The sequence below is a fragment of the Podarcis gaigeae genome (genome assembly GCF_964106915.1).
Source record: "Podarcis gaigeae genome assembly, chromosome: 17".
NCBI classification, from domain to species: Eukaryota; Metazoa; Chordata; class Lepidosauria; order Squamata; family Lacertidae; genus Podarcis; species Podarcis gaigeae.
In genome coordinates this window covers 132139-153018 of record NC_139694.1, presented here as the reverse complement: position 1 = coordinate 153018, position 20880 = coordinate 132139, and the positions used below count along the sequence as shown (strand labels likewise).

The 20880-nt window shown below is 46.3% G+C and overlaps 1 protein-coding gene across 16 annotated transcripts in view; it reads right to left on the bottom strand.

Moving 5' to 3' along the window:
- Positions 1-1568: 1568 nt before the first annotated feature.
- VANGL1 (VANGL planar cell polarity protein 1) overlaps positions 1569-20880 on the bottom strand; it is a 62397-nt gene continuing 43085 nt past the window's right edge. For 9 of the 16 annotated variants that reach the window (XM_083719214.1, XM_083719208.1, XM_083719207.1 and 6 more), the window contains 5 exons: positions 13808-13941; positions 11054-11092; positions 10583-10715; positions 4594-4828; positions 1569-1863 (listed from right to left, as the gene is read on the bottom strand). In XM_083719214.1, coding sequence (XP_083575340.1) covers positions 1603-1863; positions 4594-4828; positions 10583-10715; positions 11054-11092; positions 13808-13941 — 802 coding nt within the window. In that variant the 3' untranslated portion in view covers positions 1569-1602. The remainder of the gene's footprint in view (positions 1864-4593; positions 4829-10582; positions 10716-11053; positions 11093-13807; positions 13942-20880) is intronic. The other 7 variants (XM_083719204.1, XM_083719206.1, XM_083719201.1 and 4 more) reach the window with 1 other exon arrangement.

The window sequence follows — 20880 nt, the reverse complement described above, 5'->3', positions numbered from 1 at the left end:
AGAGCCAGGGCTTGCCCTCTCCTACATGCAGAGTGACAGGGCTGGTGCAAAAACCAGTCACCTCCCTCCATGGCTGGGAACAGCAACTCCAGCGAGGGAAAAGACGGAAGAGTAGCAAATGCATGAAGAGTGGATGAAGGCTTGTGGGGTTTTTCACTTGCTTCAGGCAATGGAGATACTCAGAAACAGTAAGAAAATGAAGTGAGAGGTTGGGGTATGACTGAGGACTTACCAGGATAAAAGCACCAGTGGCAACCGCAGCTGCCTCCCACGGTCAGCTGAGTGAGGGGGGCTCCTGGAAACGTTCAATGCAGCTTGGTTTCAAATGCCAAGTAACTGCATCTCGGAAAGTATTCCCTCCTCTGAATCTAAGATCCTCCTCCCCTGTAGGCATGTGCTGGTAAAGAGACTTGAAATCCTTATTCTTCTCCGGGGGAATAGAAAACCCCTTTAAATAGGAAATACGCCCCCGCCCACACACAATCAAATTGGTCAGACTCCAGTAAACTCCACACTCTTCTCAAACATTCTGCAACTGCATAAATATATATAAGGGAGAGGGAGTAATGAACAAACCCTTGAAAGGTTAGAAAAATAGATTAACAGAGATCTACACACAAGGAAAGAAGAGGGGTGCTTAACCCAGTAGGGCAGGTGTATAGCTTTAGGAGGCTGAAAGGAATGAAAGCCATTATGACAAACCTATTTATGTACCAGACACACACCATTGGTCATTATTCAAACAGCTACAAAACAGGGTCTGGTGGGGGGGGGGAAACTAACTTTGTCAGTCATTGGAAAGGTAGAGTTGTGTAGATGCAATTCCCTTCAAAATACATAAATTGCCTTATTTCAGAAGCAGAATGTCCTTCCCACATCAGATAGAGCAATAACTGAAAATCCCATTCACAGAAGCTCAGTTCTGGCATCCTCACAAACAATGGGAAGGAAGCTTTAACCATTTTAATACAATGCAGTGTCTGCATTGGCAAATCACAATTGAAGGCATCTCTTCCCTTCCAGAAGCTGGGGCAGTATATGCAAGATGGGAATGAATTTATGGTACTGAATGCTGGAGAACTGAACGCGAAGGCAAGTGGGCTGCTTCAAACCGTGAACTGCCTACCATATGTTTTGAAGTTCAAACCAGTTTTCAGTTCCATAAACCATGGCTTTGTATAAGGTTTGAACTGAGCCACAAAGATGACTGCCAAGAGCCAAGCAAGCTTATGAGAGTTTGTGAAACGCTGTTTGTTGAGGCATACAGAGGCAGTCTGGGGTGGAACAGAAGTACCATGTACACACCAGGAGATCTAAGGCAGGGTGGCAGGCAGAAGCAGAACACTACATGGGCTTACAGGCCTCTGCAGTGTACATGAACCAATGAACATGCCCAACCCAATCCATGAGCTCTTCAGATCTGTCAAAAGAGACCCTCCTCCACTCTTTCCAGATAAGTGTGGCTGGTCCATCGTCTCTTGCTTTTCAATCTGAACAAAAATGAAGCAACCCCCCCAAAAAAAAACAACAACAACCACACACCTGAAAGCATGAAGTCAGAAATTACCTTCTCATCATCTACACATGTTTATGGCCTCTAAGCTAGACTGATGTTTCAGACTGCAAGCGAAGGGCAAACTTATGACATTTGGGGTCTACAAACTCCTCTGAGAGTTTGATAAATGGAATTTTCTTCACATTAACAACAAGGCTGAAGTCCAAGCACTTGAGGACGAACACAATACCATCTCTTAATCCTTTTGTAACAGCTTCCTCACTAATCAGCGTCCAATGTTTGGAGATCCAACGATCTTTGTTGTACTGCAGGGTTGGGCCTGGACTGAGGTAACGTTCCAGAAAAGCCTAGAGAAAAGCAGTTGGGGAAAGAAAGAAGGGAAAATGAGGTCCAGTGTTGTCCAGTAACTTTTCAGCTCAAAAAATACAACTGCCAATTTAATTTGATTATACAGGACTATGTCCCTTGTAGTTTCGTCTAGTCCCCTTTCCAGGTCTCTGTGTTATCTGCCATAAGCAAAGGAAGACTTCGGAGTTTTAGAGGAACTACAAAAGCAGTATCACTCAGGCCCAATGAAATGAGCTGCTCTGCCAACAGCGCAGGATCGAGTCATTTTCTCCACACCAGATCCATGTGACCAGCAGCCCCTCACCCTTCCAACTCTTTACTGAAGGGCCCTATCCTTGACTTGCAGAACTCTGTTGAGCAAAAGCAAAGACAGCTAACAAAATACCGGCTGGGAAGCAAAGTGCTTTGGCTTACACACCTGGAAGAACAAGTTATGCTTTCAGGTGCTTGCTCGATACCACTTCTATTTTATTCAGTGCAAACACTGGGGTGTGGCAGAGAAACTCTGCCAGAATGCATGATGCCAAGCTTGTTGAGAACTCACTGCTGAAGAGCAGAGCCAATCAACTGTTCCCATGCACACTAAAACCCCTGGTAACTCTCAGGGTTGGATCACTTAGCAACTGGATGGATGGACTCAAGACAGGAAGCTGAAGAATAGCCACTCCACTGTGAATGTAGAGCCCAAGGGCAAAACTGTAAAGAGGACATCAATATCAGGGTTGCTATCTAGAACTTGTGGCCTGTGCGCCTACAGAGACACCTGGAAATGCACCTGTCCATAATGGCAGCAGAATTTGGAGATTTCTAGGAGTGATAAGACGTTTGCCCATGTGCAGATGGCGCTCTGTAATGAGGCAAGGTGGAAGGCAGAAAATGCTGCAAGCAAGCAAAGGGAAATTTGTGACTGCACTGTTCAGCTGTGCTTCAATCTTCCATACCATTTGCTCAATCTCTATAAGCCAGGGTGGCTGATAACCACTCACCTGTGAATATGAATTGTTCCCAGATGAGCACCTACTCTGCCTCCTACGAAAAGAGAAGGGAGCAGCCCCTCCCATGCTGCCCTCAGGGTTGGGTTCCAAAAGCTACCTGTGGAACTGTCTTGTCTTCTCATCTGCCTTTTCAGGGGGCAGGCTGAGAGCAGCCCTCGTGTGCTATCTTGAGCACCCAGTGGCATCCTTTCTTAAAATGGGAAGCATGGGGGTGATATTCAGGAGATATTCTGATGGCAGAATGAAGGAACCATCTCCGGGAAATTGGGAGGGGGCACAAAAAAAGAGGAAGAGATACCGTTCCACAGGAAGTTTCACAGCACAACCATGTTCTCTTCCCTCCTTTCCCCAAAACCAAAAGCTCCAGCAACGCTATCTAGCATGTAGCCCTAGAGCAGTGTTTGAAATTAGCCAGACACCAGGCACAGTTTGACTATTGGCCACTTGCAACCTATCTCCACCATCTGGAGGTGCATGCCTGGCGGTCATTTAATCTTGACTTGTTTTCACACACCAATACCACATCCTGTGGAATTCTATCTGCACAATCAGAATGAATTTCAAGAACCAAAATGCTTCTTCTGTGCAGCCTGAGCAGGAGCAGTGAACAAGATTACAGTTAATTGTTGTAGCTTGTTTTCCCTTACTCCGCTCCACTCCACTGCTCTGTTCACAGTTGTGAATAATGTTCTTACATTAAGAATGCTCCATGTCACCATTAAGAAAAAGACATAGGAATATGCCAATATATATATGGACAGTCACTGGATAAAGTTCTCAAAGTTCTTAACCTAGCTCAAGGTAGTCATCTGAACGAGCCAAATGTTTAACTGACAATTAATCACAGTCAGTCCATCATTTGAAAAATAAGATTTTAGAGCCGTATTGCCCCCAAACGCCAACCAGACATTCAGTTTTGGCAACTGCAACCCTGGTTTATGAAGTGATTTGGCCCCTAGCTTCTATCTCTGAGCTTCTAACACTGCCTTAGAGATGCTATACAAAGTTTGGGGCTTCCAAGCGAGAAAGCATCTCCTGACAAAGAAAGGAGGAAGGAATCGGGAGGGGCTCTCTCACCTGGCAGAGAAACCTCCTGGAAGCAGTTTGAGGGGCTCTCTTGCAGCGAAGAAGGCCCAAGAGCAGAGGAACCCATACTTTTGGACATTGCCTCCCTATGGAGCAGGAAGGCCTTCGCTTCAGGCTCAACACAACCCAGCTGAAACGGGGACGGCCAGCGGGCAAAAGCTTGGCACTGTGCAAGGCAGCAGAATCCTAATGTTTGCCACCCCCTTTGTGACTCCCTTCTTGTTCTCTAGAAAGAAACCCAAGGGGGGGGGGGAGTAGAGTACCAAGTGTGGGGATGTGGTCAGCAAAGGGAGAAGGGTGTTCCTAAGTGAGCAGAGCAAGGGATGGCCAATTATCCCCTAACACTGAATTTCCAAGGCTGCTGTGTGATCTGCTGTTCCCATTCTTCCACACGCACACCCCAACACTGTTGTTTGCCTGCCTCCAAGGGGTTTACAAGGGGGGAATATAGGCAGCCAGTGGCATAAAATGAATAAATGAAGACCTTTGCACCAAAAAAAGTAGAATTCAGCAACCCTGTCCCTATTAGGTGTCTACACACTTTCAAGCATATCCTTGCAACCTATGGCAATGGTTAGCAACGTGTAAAAGAAAGCTGAGATGCTCAGACAGCTGAATTCTGTGCCAATAGTGGCATTCCTGCGGTACCTTTGGTGTCATGTTGTTGGCAATGCAGAAGGCCAGATGTTGCAGGATGCTCTCCATGGTATGGTAGTGCTGCTGCCTTGTAGTGCGGAGGTACTTCTGCAGCACTCTTGCCATGGATGGGAAGATGGCTTGAGCTGCCTCGCGGGGATCCATCACGTCACCTGGGGCTTTCGGCTGCTCCTCTGTCTGAAGGCGCTTAATGTGGGTGAAAGCTTCTTCAACTGCTACCACAAGCCTGCATGCCAAAGAACATGAAGAGGGATTAACATTCAGGATAAACTGAGCTGAAGCAATGTGCTCCAGCTTGCTTTGCATAATGTTCCCAACATTATAGGGGCTGCCCTTCCACAGCAGTACTTTCATCTGGTGCTGATCTGTGCGGACAGCCAACCTCATCCAAATGATATGAAAAGTATATTTAACTGCACATAACATTCCAACACGACATGAGGAGGGAGGTCCAAGCAGGGTGGCCAGGTCCTCTCTGTTGTTGTCCCAGCCAGGGACAATTGCATGCCAAAAGTACGCATGCCCACTGATTCTGGCTGGCTCAAGTGCACCAAGCTCTGTACAGGTTCATGCTGCAACTTCCCCTTCGCCTGAAGGGTGGAGAAGAGAGCAGACCCCTTGAAATTAGGGAGGGCGTGAGAGACTGCAGAGATGCCGAGTTTTGCTAGGCAAGAGAGGAAAACTGCTAAGCCACACAGCAATCACGTCCCTGGGGTATTTGAGAAAAAGTGGCCTGTGAACACTTGGGGCCCACCCTCCAGTCTCCATAATGGAGCTGTTTCCAGAGGAACAACAGTGAAGGGGGTGAAACTCTGTGCTGCCCACCAGGCAACGGCTTGTTCCACCTGCCTTGCCCCCCCTCCTGCCCTGGGAGCCTTCAGAATGGAGTCGCTGCCATGGGCATTGTGTGTGTCTGTCTTTCAATGAACTGCATGGAGTGGAAGATTGTAAGTCATGCAAGTGGGGAAGTGTGTGTATGAAATCAACAGGGCCTTATTTATTTTTTGGTTGCTATTTTGTTAATGTTGTTTTATAGATTATGCAGTGAATCCTAAAATATAACTTTTGTTGTAATTGTGCTATTTAGCTTTTTTTTTAGTTGTTTTGTGAATAGCGTTTGTAACTGGTTAACTGATGATTTGTCCATTATCCTATATGATTTCTGTATTATTTGTGATGTTGTATTATGTTATTTATTGCTTGTAAGCCACTTTGTGATTCATGTGAATGAAAAATGGCATAGAAATATAATCAATCAATCAATCAATCAATCAATCTAGTACTGTGCCATCTACTTCACACTGTCTGGTAGCAGCTGCCTAAGTTAACAGAGAAATATCTTTCCCAGGTACCCACTGGGAAGCTGGGAGCTGAATCTAGGCCACGGACTCTGCCACTCTGGGCCTTTCCCTGTGGTGGTGGTGAGGCTGTGTGAGAGAGAAGAGGTCGAGTGCCAAGCATGGATACAACTGGGTTCTTTTCTCCACCTGCAAGAGTTCTAAGCAAAAACAGAGAATATTGTGGCTCTGTGATGGAAATTCCAGACTGATAATCGGACAGTCCTGAAAACCACCCGATATCTTTAGGTCTGTGGTTTCCACAGCTGTTGCCTCCATTGGAGAAGACTGCAGCCAGGGTGGGCCCCTTCCCTTGCGCTCCAGGCAGCTTGCTCGAGTGACTATGTTCAGCTCTCTTAATCTGCAGGGCAGGAACCTTTGCTAACCACCCCCTGGTTTTGTGCAGCTGAGCAAACAAACTCCGGACAGTGGGGAAGTGCAGGGGAAGATCTGCAAGCAACCAGAGCTGGGTGCAGCAAGGAAACTGGGGGAAGGAAGGACAGCAGAATTCAGAGGAAGACTGTTAATCCTGTCCTCTTGTTCTTTGCAAAGACTTGCGTTCATATATGATGCTAAATAAAGAAGCAGCTCATTTTTTTCTTTTTGCACCTCATCATAGTTAGAGGTGAATAATTAATTTCCCACCCCTTTTCATTTTTTTTAAGTGAAGGAAATTGCATTAGAAGAGAAGTGCAGGGTGGGGGGGATTTGACCCTTCTCAGGGGACAGCAGGGAATGGTCATAGCTCAGTGGCAGAGCATCTCATTTGCATCCAGAAGGTCCCATATTTGATCCCTGGCATCTCCAGGTGGGGCTGGGAATCCTGCATGAATCCCTGGAGAGCTGTTGCTGCTCAGTGCCAAATGTACAGAGCTAGATGGTCCAACTTTGTATCCAGTAGCTTCCTATGTCCTTATGCATTTTCCTGACTGAACTGCCTCCTTGCTATTTGCTATTGAGCTCCTTCCCTGTGTGTGGCCAGCCTGATCCCTACCTACAGCTGCTTTGGAAATAGTTTAAACAGCACACAATAATCTCCATCTCTCCTAGCTTGGCCTTCAGATCACAAAAAGGTAAACTGCAGTTCACATTTTTTTAAAGGGCGTTCATCCCAGCCACTTTTATTTCAGCAGGAAAGCAGTGGCACAGATACCCAATCAAGACCCTGCGCCAGCAGCTTCCTGCCCCACCCCCTGCTATCTGCAGTACCAGCAGCTTCACGCAGCAGCCCAGGGTGGGCATTCTGGGAAACTGACCCAGGCTTCCTATTTAGATAGAGAGCATGACATTGGATTAGGGACCGGGCCCAACTGCCTTCCCTTCAATACAACAGCAGAAAGAAAGAACAAGGAGGTGTGATTAATGTCACATGTTGTTTGGCCATAAGAATCCCATTACTAAATTTCCTGTGAAAGAATGAAGCCAGGAGTAAATCTTTTCAGCCTGACAGGCTGTAAATATAGAAGACTCGGAGATGACTGGAAGCTCCACTCAGAGAGATAAAAAAACCAACAAAAAACCAGCAAGGGATCCCTTCAGGAAATCTCTACGTGTAATTCATCCAGTCTTTCCCATTGTTTGGCTGCTGCTCGAATCTGCCCCGCCTAAACACATAATCAAATATTGTTTACTGATGAATTCAAACTCTCCGGGAAGGTTTTTAATATATATACTGTATGCTTATTTGAAGCCAGCAAAATACTGACACACGAACTGAGCACACTGCTGGGCAGAAGGAACTTGTGGCCTTCTAGAGGGGGAGCTAGTTAATGGGTCTGAGAAGGAATGTCAGTTCCTGATAGTCAGTAAATGTTCAGCAGGATTTGGCACTGAAAACAGCACAGTTGGTGGAGGACTGGGGCAAGCCCTTCTCCTCCCCTACGCAGAGGCCTCCGGCATGAACTCTTGACACAAGTGCACAGTCCCAGTTCACACAATTAACTGAGTTGGGAAAAGACTGTGGTGGGTGGCTTGCTACATACATATTGTCCGTGTGGCAAAAGGATGGGCTCTGCTTCATTATCCTCTACAGGCAGTATCTTTGTCACCCTGGCTGAGCGTATAAACTGAGGCATAGATATAAACTAAAGACGGATCAAGATCTACTCGCTCTGTTACCTCCCTGGTTGCAATGATGCTGTATTTCCAAAAAGCAAGTGACTCAGCTCCATGATACCAGGCAGCTGCATGAAACAACGGCTGAGAGAACAGGATCCTCCCAATCCCAATTCTCTTTGGCACAAATGTTGAAGTTTAATGCTTTGGTACCAATTTGAAGCACTAAAGGCCCTGATGATTGGCCTCCTCTGCGAATGCCCTCCTGCTCTAGAATCCCCAACCTTTTCATTTCCCAGCACAATGCACATGGTTAAATATATATTCTTGTGATAGAAAATAATTTCACCATCAGGTAGCTTCATAGTATGCATCTCAAGGCAGATCCTGCCTTTTAAAGAACAACCTGAGGTTGGCAATAGCAGGATTTCATTTCTAGAGCCTCTGTGGAGGAGATGGACCCCAAGTTCCTTGTGGGGTTGTAGTATCCTGTGGTACTTGGACTCTTCATTTTGTGAGTGAATGACATGTATGCAGCAAAGACAGGTTGGTTATCACAAACAACTGAAGAACACTTAACGCTCTCCGACAGCTTTGTGTTCAAAGTGCTGTGAACGCATTACTGTGTTGTAAGCCTTATAAAAACCCATACAGTCAACCTCAGAAGTCGAACGCCTTGCGAGTCAAACGTTTTGCCTCCCAAACGCCCCAAACGCAGAAGTCAGTGTTCCGGTCTGCAACATTCTTTAGAACCCCAAAGTCTGATGTGGCTCCCGGAGCTTCCTGCAGCCAATGGGAGTTGTGCCTTGGTTTCTGAACGTTTTGGAAGTCGAGCGGACTTCCAGAACGGATTCCGTTCGACTTCTGAGGTGCAACTGTAGTAGACTAGGGTAAGGTCTAAGAGAGACAGCCTGAGGCCATCTAGTTAGAGGCAGACCTGACAGTTAAACATAGCTCCACTCTTTCAGCCAAGAGCTTTCACACAAGCTCTTAGCAAGGTTGAATGTGCTGCTAGAAACACCTGAATAGTTGTAGGAAGGGGCAGTGAGCACGTCAAAAAATGGGAAGGATTTACTGAGAGTAAGACACGCAGTACTTGTGATCAGCCAGGCCAAACACAGCCCATTAGCTGTGATTTAAGCCCTTGGTGGGCCACTGCACGCTTGTCCTGGGTTGCAAAAAGCAGGAGGGTTAACAAGGACATGGCAAACTGCAATAGAAGGAGAAGGAGAAGGAGAAGGAGAAGGAGAAGGAGAAGGAGAAGGAGAAGGAGAAGGAGAAGGAGAAGTAGAAGAAGAAGAAGAAGAAGAGGAGGAGGAGGGGGAGGAGGGGGAGGAGGAGGAGTTTGGATCTGATAGCCCGCTTTATCACTACCCGAAGGAGTCTCAAAGCGGCTAACATTCTCCTTTCCCTTCCTCCCCCACAACAAACACTCTGTGAGGTGAGCGGGGCTGAGAGACTTCAGAGAAGTGTGACTGGCCCAAGGTCACCCAGCAGCTGCAGGTGGAGGAGCGGAGACGCGAACCCGGTTCCCCAGGTTACGAATCCACCGCTCTGAACCACTACACCACAGTAGCCTGCATTGGCTAATGAGGTTGTTAGACAAGCCCCCAGAGAGAAATCTGAATGCTCTGGGAAGATAGCCCATCCTACTACCTCCACTTTAGCTAGGAACTATGTCTAACCCCAACCCTGTTCCATCCCTCTGTTCTTGCTTTGCAGCACATTGGCTACATTTTGGAGATGTATCGGAGAAGTTGTGAGTCCAGTCCGCCAGGAAAGGCATTCCTTTTTGCCTAAGCCTGGGAAACTCGGGTGTGTGTTGTCATTCCCCAGCCAGCCAGCTGTGCTGAGCCATGCACTCCACTCTAGTCTCAGTTGCCTCTCTAGACAGGCAATGGCTTTTGCCCTTTCATCTTGCTTGGCACAGGTCTCTCTCCTTTATCTTCCCCAGTTCAGGGTGCAGCACACATCTATTGGGATGGGAATAAGTGGCTTGAGCATAGCACACCAATCCTGGCCCGACTGCACTAGCTACCAATTAGTTTCCAGGCCCAATTCAAAGTGTTGATTTTGAGCTATAAAAGCCTTGAACGGCTCAGGACTGCAGTTTCTCAAGGACTGCTTCTCCCCACATAAACCATCCCGGACTCTGCATTCATCATCCGAGGCCCTTCTTTGTGTGTGTCTTCCATGCGAGGTTAGGAGGGTGGCAACATGAGAACGGGCCTTTTCTGTAGTGGCTCCCCATTTGTGGAACGCTCTCCTCAGGAGGGTTCGCCTCCTTCATTATATATTTTTAGGTGCCAGGCAAAAGCGTTCCTATCCAACCAGGCCTTTGGCTGATTAATATCCTACAGCCTTTTAAATGTATCTGTGGGAAGGGGGAAGGCGTTATTGCTTTGTTGTAATTATTTACTTAAGTTTTATCTTGTATTTTCTTCTGTGAACCGCCCTGAGATCTTTTGATGAAGGGTGGTATAAAAATTTAATAAATAAATAGGAACGCTGTATCATCCCCACTCCCATTCCAGACTAAGGAAGAATTGTATCATCTCCCGTGGTTGGCCTGCAGATAAAATTCTTGCCTTGCTCGACGTTTTCGGACCCTGCGCTCGTGGTCTGCTTCTTCGTAATAGAGCTCATTGTGACTGGAGTCTCTGCGGTGAGCTGCAGCAGCTATCATGGCCCTGGACTGCCCAGCTGCACTGTTATCTGGCCCTTGAAAGAGAGCAGAAAGACTGAGAATTAAGAAAGAAAAGCCCGTCAGCTTGCCAACAACGGTGATAACCGAACACCACCTTTCATTTCCCCCCTTATTCCTAAATGGAAAAATACTTTCCGACCACAAATATTCCCTTGGGGTGCAGAAGTGCAGTAAAGGGATGTTTTTTTCCTGATGTACTGAAATCAGCAGAACAAAATGTAAACCGGGAAAGGGAACTTAAGATGTAACCTCCGTATAACCAACTTTTACAGGAAGATACAGCAGCAACACAGAACCGGAACTGGGTGAATACACTTAGACAGAGGACACATACACCAAAGATGCTACTTACCATCTGCTAAATGCATTTTCAGTTTGGCCACAAGGGCAGCTGGAGCACATGGCAATTCAGCGACAAGAAAGAGGGAGTGTGAAAGGGGAAATGGGAGGGAGGGAGGGGAGAGATTCAAAAGGAAAAAAACAAAGACAGAAAATAAGAACATCAAGTGACATGAGACGGACAAAAAACAAAGCGAAGCAGTGCCAGACAAAATAAAATAAACTTCTCAAAACCGGTGAAAGATTTTTTAGGCAGAAACAGGCACAGTAAAGCAAGATGGCGCCTACCAGACAAGCAGGACATGGGATGCTGCCCTAGGCCCCTGGGTTTTTCTACTTGTCTGCTCCAACCGTCAAGGCTCTCCAAGGACTATTCCAAGCCTTGGAATCCTTTTTCTTTTTAATGCCAGGGCCTGAACCCAAGATACTCTGTATGCAAGGAATGTGCTGTCCAGCTCTCGGGGGGGGGGGGGCTATGGTCCCTCCCCAAATGTGTCCAGGTCTTCCATCACATCTATAGTTTGGCTCTCATCCTAAATAGGGAAGGGGGCATTACAAGCTGTTTTTGTCCTGGGAGCTTTCACATCTCCCCATTGGGGTGGGGGAGGTGATAGGAGGGACAGACCCCTTTGGAGAGCGAGCTCTGGTTGGTATGCACCAATTAGTTTGCAAGCAAAATGGACCCACCCCAAAATAAGATCATGTTTTCCATGTACTGAGAAGGCTCCCTGGCCATACAGAAGAAGCAGGGCTTTTTGCGACAGTACTCAGTGGTACAGAGTCCTGACACCTCTTCTTTTGCTGCCCGTGCAGCCATTTTGTGCCGGCACCCACAGAATGTTTATCATTATATGAGCACCATCATCTCATTTTTAACAAAAGAAGCAAGGTGCAGAAGTACATAAAAAGTAGACATTCTGTAAACTAAAAGAACAGTATGCTTTTCAAAGGTCAAAATGGCCGTGTAAGTTTCCTTGACTAGCAAACTGCTGAGGGCAGAGATGTAAGAAATGAACTCATCTCATTAATCTGGAGAAAGTACTTCTGGTCTCATACTGAATGCCAAAGACAGGAACTGTTGTTTGCTCCTTGCATTTGCTTGGGGGTGGAGAGAGAAGCTACGCAAGAGTCCTGGATTTGCCCAGTTTTTTATGGGAGTGTCTCATTTTCACTCCAGAGAGAAGGGGGAAAGAGGTCAAAGGTGCGTTGGCTAACCGTTCGAGGACCCCACTGACCATGCATCCAAGGTCTGCATGCCAGCGGTGGGTGTGACCAGCACACACTCACCACCCATATGCACAGGCAGATGTCCACACATTCACTTCCACGCAGCAGGGGCAGGGGGTGTACAGACAGGAAGGCATGAAGGCAGGCAGAGACATACACACACTCAGCAGAGTGGCGGGGGGACCTGCAGACAGGCATGCACCCCCCCCCCCACATCACTGTGCTGGTCTTGATGGAGGGGTCGAAACCACTTTGCTCAACAATGTCCCCTGCTGCTTGGCACACACACACAAAATAAAAAGAAGTCAAGTTGTTGCGGGCCTGGGGGGGCACTAGAAATTACGGGGGTGTGTGAATATTGCCTATAGGCTAGTCAACACCTGGTCAAAAGGTTCCCTTTTGCAAGCCTAGAAATGATGGCTATGATTGAGCTGGAAAATAAAAACAAAAAGCAAAATTAAGGCAAGAGAGGGGAATGGAAGATGGGCAAGTCTCCCAAGCTTGCTGGAGCACCCATAGTTCCCTGGTCTTAACACCTAGCACCCAAGAGTGAAGAAGTGAGAGGAGGGAATGGGGAAAGGCCCCCCTTTCCCTGTGCACCAGCTGTTTCCACAACTGCTTCTTCGGAAAGGGAGAGGGGGTTTGGGGCCGGTGGCTGGTGGGACAAAGGAAACGATTTCATCTCCGATTCAGATGTTGCTCTAAGGCAAGCTCCACATTCTTCACCAAGTCCAAGTGTGGAGAAGTTCACCAGCATCTTTAAGGGAAACGAGCTTGCCTATAGCCACCTCTTGGAGCAGAAGTAGCTGATTTGGTGCCCTACAGACATTGTTTGACTCAACTACCATCAACGCCAGCCAGCGTGGCAAGTGGCCAAGGGCGATGGGAATTATTAGTCTAACAGCATCTGAAGGGCCATGGCTTCCCCCAAATCTGTCTTATGGTATCAAGGAGGTGAGTGTTAATGTTGAGACGGGACAGGGAGAGAGAGAAATGTGTACCATGAAATTAAGTGCTCAGGTGACTCTGAGCTGTTTAACACTTTTTGGTCAAGGGTCCCCACCTGGAAACATTGCATTTGGGCAAGGCGGAGAAATACAAGACCCTCATCATTCATTACTCATGTGATAGGAGCACCAGATGATTACTGGAGACTTTGCACGTCTCTGGGCATGCTGTCCAGTCTCAGCTACAGAGGTCTACGCATTGGTGCGCTATTTTGCAGGTAGAAGCCTATGTGTGAATAGCTCTTCCCTCCAGATAGTCATGCCAATGTGTGGACATCTATAGGCAGCACCAGGCAGTCTTTGGGGGGAGGGGGCTCAATTATCCTCAAGGAGGGGTAATGATGCTCTGTGTCCATCATCCAAAATCTATCTCTCAGCATGAGAAAAATAAGCTGAAAGCTTCAACCCTGGACCATAAGAGAGGCAAGGGAAGGGGTGGGATGGCAGTCCAGGTCAAGGCAAGCAAAAGGGGGAAAGGACATAGAGCAGCCTCCAGTCATCACCACCAATTAATCTGCCCTCTCTCAACCTACCATCAACATTGTAGACCTTCAGACCCGCCATGTGCTTCTCGGCACGTGCTTTGGAAGCTGTTAGCAACAGCGGGTTGTAGACAGAAAAGTCTCTGTGGTAATTTTCCAGAACGACTAAAGCAGCACGCTGGATACTGGAAAGAGAAATGGGAAGAAATATATATATATCAAAAATGTAGTTCATGAAAACCACAATATATGAGAACAACTTCCATAGTCTCTCTGTATTTTGGCAAGCACAAACCCAAGGAAAGCCTTCATTTTAACCCTAACTCACATAAAGACTTTCTGCTGTTAGATTACAATGCCTATCATCCCTAGCCAGCAGGACCAGTGGTCAGGGATGATGGGAGCAAAATCTGGGGACCCAAGGTTGGCGAAAGCTGCCTAGGTCACCTCAGGTCTACTCATTATAGTGCCAGGAAAATAAAGCTGCTGTTTTTAACTTGTTTATGCATTGTGTCTGAAGAGCCACTATTGTGCCTTTCAATTTTTCACCACCAAACTGGTTCAGTGAAAGAGCCTTTGTTTATTTCAATATTTCTTTTTTGTATGTGATGTATTAAAATGAAATAAAAATGTTTAAAAAGAAAGAAAAAAAGAAAGACTCAGCCTTCCAAGAACCATATTCCACCCCCCACCATGTAACTGCAATGCTGTTGAGTGTACGAGCAAAATACCCGTCTGTAATGCTTCTCATAAGCTTCCTCCAACACTGGTTTTTATCCAGCTTATTGTAATTAGAGGACAGCGCTGTGTTGTCGCCGCTGTTTTAAAACTTTTAAGAAATTCTCTCTGTACGTTAGTGGGAGGGTTTGGGTGGGGCTGCAGTAGCAGGGGAAATTTTCTTTTTAACCCTTCCCCCTACACATAAGTACACTACAATTTCCCTGATCAAAAATTATGTGTTTCCCAGAGGAGCTACATATAGGTATCACGTATGATTTAAATCAGGAAAAGTGTTCAGGAGAAAGGTTAAACCAGGGGTCAGCAAACTTTTTCAGCAGGGGGCCGGTCCACTGTCCCTCAGACCTTGTGGGGGGCCAGACTATATTTTGAAAAAAGAAGAATGAAATCCTATGCCCCACAAATAACCCAGAGATGAATTTTATATAAAAGACACATTCTACTCATGTAAAAACACCAGGCAGGCCCCACAAATAACCCAGAGATGCATTTTAAATAAAAGGACACATTCTACTCCTGTAAAAACATGCTGATTCCCGGACTGTCCGCGGGCCGGATTGAGAAGGCGATTGGGCCGGATCTGGCCCCCGGGCCTTACTTTGCCTACCCATGGGTTAAACCTTCCCTCTCCTAGCAGCTCAACACCAACCTAATTTGGGGGCAGGGAGGTGGATTACTTGCAGCTGTTTTAAGCTATAATTACCGAGAGATCAAGTAATAATAATTTTATTATTACTGGTGGTCTTTCACCACCATCTATTTTGGCTCATAGTTCTCCCTTTTCCTTTATTTTAAAACTTCAGAGGCAAATCAAATCATTTGTTTATACAAGTATTGATAACAAAGCTTGGTAACACCATTTGCAACTTAATAAGTCCTAATATTTTTGTATTGGTTGCTTTTTATTTTTATTGTATTGATACATATATTATCTACAGTGGTGCCTCACAAGACGAAATTAATCCGTTCCGTGAGGCTCTTCGTATAGCGGTTTTTTCGTCTTGCGAAGCAAGCCCATTGACACCTTAGCGGATTAGCGCTATTGGCGGCTTTTAGTGATCAGCTGTTAAGCGGCTTATCAGCGGATCAGCTGATAAGCGGCTTAGGAAAAGGGGGGCAAGGGGGGAAAAACCCCGCAGGAACTCGCAAGACATTTTCGTCTTGCGAAGCAAGCCCATAGGGAAATTTGTTTTGCGAAGCGCCTCCAAAACGGAAAACCCTTTCGTCTAGTGGGTTTTCCGTCTTGTGAGGTGTTCGTCTTGCGGGGCACCACTGTATTCTACATTAATTACCGGTACTATGAGAGCTTTCTCTCTAATAAAACTATAAGGATATAATGATGCTGCAGTTTGCTTGGCCACAGACAGGTGATACTGGATGATAAAATAATAGAATCCTCCAACAGTAGAGTTGGAAGGGACTACAGTATGGGGAGCTGCTGGTCCATTGGGAGGGCAGCCCAGGTGAGGAGAGGAGAGGAGAGGGTATCTGGAGGACGAACATGAAGGCGGCACAGGTGAGGAGTGGAGGGAGCCAGAGGATGTGCGAAGCAAGCAAGCAAGCGGATCAGGCAAGAAGTCTGGGTGAGGCAGAGCAATCTGAAGGAGGGAGACGCAGGTAGGTGATCAGGGTGGTAGGCGAGGCAAGGAGGAGGGGTCTGGAGGATGGAGATGCGACTGTGCAGGCTACCCAGGCAAGCAGCCCAGGCAAGGTAAGGAGGAGGGAACCAGAGGACAGAGATGTGGGCAGGTAAGCAGCTCAGGTGAGCAATGGAAATATGGTGGGTTAGGCAGGTGCAAAGGGAAGGGGTTGGCCAGGGGGGTAAGAAGAGTCTGCTGGCTCAGCTCAATGGCCCATCTATCTAGTCCAGCATGCTGTTCTCACAGTGACCTAGGAGACACCTGTCAGAAATCTGAGCATGAGAACACTCTCCTGTCTGTGGTTTCCAGCAACTGGTATTCAGAAGAACTATTGCCTCCAGCTGTGCAGGCAGAACATCCCATCCCAGCTCGTAACCACTGAGATCCCTCTCCTCCATGGGCTTCTCCAATCCTCTTTTAAAGCCAAATAAGTTGGTGGCCATCATTGTCCCCTACAGGAGCAAATTCCATAGTTCAACTATGAACTATGTGTAAAGAAATACTTTCTTTTGATGGGATGGTGTGGCTGGCAAGAGAAGCAAATGGGGTCACAGCCCATAGTATATACATATTTGTATGTATTATTCCAGTATCTTAAACTCCTAACACATGCAATGATTTTACTTCTTTATTAATTTAACATCTTATAAAACAGACACCGTTACCAAGCTATTCCATTACAAATATTATTGTTTCTCAAAATAGTATCATTTAAAATAATTTCTATTTCTCCTTTCATTCTCGAAGTAAATGGGTTTCAAGTTTTATCAAAAATATACTGTTGCTCTCTCCCCCCACCCCTGATAAAATGGCTCAATTTGGCCATTAAAGAAATGTCCCATTTCACCCCACTCCATTCATTTATTGTTGGTGTTATTTGTAATCTCTACTTGCATGCATATAACCATCTTGTGGCTGTCAACTAAGGAGAAATACGTAAGTTCTTTGTGTTCCTTTTTTTGCTGAACCATCTACATACAAAAGAAGCATCATTGGCTGGGTCCAACGAGGCTTCGGGTTTTCTAACCCCCTTCCTTTTTTACTTGCTCCTTTGCCCACTAAAGAGAGGCAGCAGCTGAAAGGCAAGGAGGAGCAGACCTTAATTACATGGATGGCACCAACAAGAAAACCAGAAAGGTCACAATCATTTGCAGAATGAGTACATGCCTGAAACAGCCCCCTGGGGCTGCATTGCTTAAACCTTCCTGCCCACATCAAGGAGAAGCACCACCCTTTGTAACTCAGCTTCGCCGGCTGCATGTTACGAGCCATAAAGGAATGGGAACCGCCCCCCACCCAACGCTAGCGCATGTACACACCCTTCTCTTCCCACACAGGCATTCACTTCTATGAGCAAACACTACCAAGAGGCAGCAAAGAATGGAAACCATCTCAGCAGAGAGAAAAGCTTGCAAAGGCGTTCAGCTAATGAATGAAACAGTGAGAAAGGGGCTCCCAAAGTTATTTGGCTACTGACCAGATTAAATGAGTCTGGGTTTTACTGTGGGTTATTAATGCCACAGAAGGGACACATTAGCCCTCTCTTTCCATGCTAATTTCCAGACTAATTTCTGTTGCTAAAAGCAACAGGGATAGCTCAGTTGGTCAGAGCAAGGTGCGGTTAACGCCAAGGTTGCAGGTTTGATTCCCATATGGGGCAGCTGCATATTCCTAGACTAGATGACCCTCAGGGTCCCTTCCAACTCTACAATTCTATAGGATAATATCTCTAATGCAACACACAAGCCCTTTCCCCCCTAGCCAGGTCTAAAAGAAGTCAAACTGAGGCAGCCACTTCATATAACTGAGTTTCAGTGCCATTAAAAGCAAGTGTGGCAATGTCCCTTTTAAGAGGTCTGTTATATTTAGGGGCAGGTGGGTGGGGTGAAGGGAGACTGTAGGTGGGAGCTGTGTGAGAGGCACCCAGAACAGAACCATGAGAAGGTAAATTGTGACATGACCCCCCCCCCGATAGTTAAATAAACGAAACAACATTATATTGAAGAAATCTGGTATCAGACTTTATAGGTGCATCTAAGAAAACGGTAGCAGGAGTGGGGTGTCTCCAGAAAAACCTGTCTGGTTAGAAGAGAAGTCAAGGAAAGTAAGAATGTTGATTTAGGACTACCAACTATACTGAGCCTCTCCAGCAATGAAGCAGAAGGCTGGCAACGTTTTAAACAAGCCTTTGACTTCTATGTGATGCTGGGTAAAAACAGAAATGGATGATGACAGTCAGAAGACAGCGCCTTTCTTTCTCAATGTAGTGGACAAAGAAGCAACGTATCTATGCAATGGCTTACAACGTTCTGCCACTGAAAAAAACTTAACTACAAGTTGGCGCAGGAAAGTTTTGAGGAAAACTGCCTCCCTAAAAGGAATGATACCTTTGAACATTATACATTCGAAATGAGACTGGAGAGAGAGAAACGGTTGAGGCTTTTGTGGCTGTTCTCAGCCTGCTAAGGAAACATGCAATTATGGAGAGTTAACTGAAACCTGCCTGAGAGAGCAGCTAGTATGTATTGGGAATCCAAGACAACAGCATCCAGAAAAGGCTGCTGGAAAATCATGATCCCGCATTAGAAAAGGCATTCAGAATTTGCAAAACAGCTGAAGCAACAGTGCAGGGAATGCAAACATTAAAAGGCAGGCAGGACCCCAGAGAAGTCCTAGGAATTTGGAAAGCACCACCCCACAAGTCCACGCAGAAACCAAACAAAACTGAGAGCTCCAAGTGGAAGCAAGCAACTGGAGCAAGACACAAGGAAGAAAACAGGAAAAAGCTGTGCACCGAATGTGGCTGAAGTGCCCAGCATACGTTGCAACATATGCAAGCAGCTGCACTATTTTCAAGGGTCTGCAATTGAAGCCATAAGACGCAGTATCACCAACGGAGAGTTCATGCTCTGCATGGTGAAGTTAGCAACTGCACAGGTGAGGGTGGGGAAGATTTCTGCACTGGCAAGCTGCAAGAGGATGAAACATCACAAGGCCAGATCATTTCCCTCGACACGGTAACATTTAAGGAAGACACGAGGCCACACAATGAAGTTACAATATGCAAGTCAAGCCCCTCTATTTAGAGTACAAGAAGTTTAATTCAAAAACTTTGAAGATAACCCCCATTCCAGACAAGGGCATGTGTGAACTAGTAATTAAACACAAGGGCAATGCCATGGAAGCGCAGCTTGTAACCGTGCCACCAGTGCCCATCATAGGGTTAAAAGCATGCTGAGACCTAAACCTGATTAAGACAGCAAACACCACAGAGAAAAGGGTTACACACCTACCATTCCTGTCTCAAGAAATGTGCCCCTAGCCGTAAGAAAAAGGTTGAAAGAGGAGCTAGGCAGACTAACCGCACTGGGCACTGCTGAAAGGCAGAAGAGCCAACTCCCTGGGTGCATCCTTTAGTAATTGTGAGAAAAAGTTGCCTGCTGTTATTCCTGGATCCCAAACAACTGAACAAGCATGTCATTTTCTCATTCCCACAAGGGATGAACTCTGGGGATATGGCAGTGCTTCTCCACTTGGGATGCATCTTCAGGGTTTGAGCAGCTGCTCATAGTCAGGGAAAGGGCAAAGCTGTGCACTTTTAACTCACTCTGTGGAAGCTGCTGTTTTAAGGCTTATGCTTGTGAAACATTTTGCACTGCAAGGTCAATGTGATGCTGACATCTACCCGTGCAAAAATCTGTGCAAGGCTAAGGGGAAATGGTAATACGATAATGGTACCAAAGACTTGCCATCACTTCAAGAAAATTATGTGCTGTGTTCCAATACAGTGGTACCTCTGGTTAAGAACTTAATTCATTCTGGAGGTCCGTTCTTAAGCTGAAACTATTCTTAACCTGAAGCACCACTTTAGCTAATGGGGCCTCCCACTGCCACCACATGATTTCTGTTCTCATCCTGAGGTAAAGTTCTTAACCCGAGGTACTACTTCCAGGTTAGCGGAGTCTATAACCTGAAGCATTTGTAACCTGAAGCGTTTGTAACCCGAGGTACCACCATAGGAATGGAAATCCAAAAGGGGAACAGACAGTGTTCCACCACTAAGTGGCCTTCAATATCATCCCATGAACCTTCCTTTACGATGGAAGAGAAGGCATCTCCTACTGATTCAATATTATTATTATTATTCACTCAGAAACAATGATGGACAACCAACACCACTCCGCACCAAATGAGGGACTCAAATCCACGACAGGGGAAGGAGGCAGAGAAAGAACGCCTCAAAACTCAGCAAAACAAAACAGTATGAGCAAATGGGCAGCAGGAACTGGAATACTGTACAGCTAAGGGAGGTCCAACAGAGCCATAAGAAAGCTAGAAGGACTCACTGAAAGTGATTATGTGTTACTATTACTGCATTACATTTTTTGTTTATCAGTTTTTAGTATTATTATTAAAAAAGGAGGGAGATGTGGTGATATCCCTTTAAGAGGTTTGTTGTGCTTCATAGGGGAACCGCCGTGGAGGTTTATGTCCGAGGTTTATGGGCCTCAGCAGCATGCAAGGAAGCAAAGAGACTGCACAGAGCAGCTGTGTGTGAGGCACCTGGAACAGAACAGGACCACAATAAAGTAAATATGGAAACTACCCTGTGATTGTTAAGGAACACCACATTATACTGAAGAAATCTGATATCTATCTTTATTGGTGCCTTGGAGAGAACATCACAGGCCGTGTTATTGAATGTATTGGGGGGCACGGGGATGAAGTGAAAGAAGGGGACACATC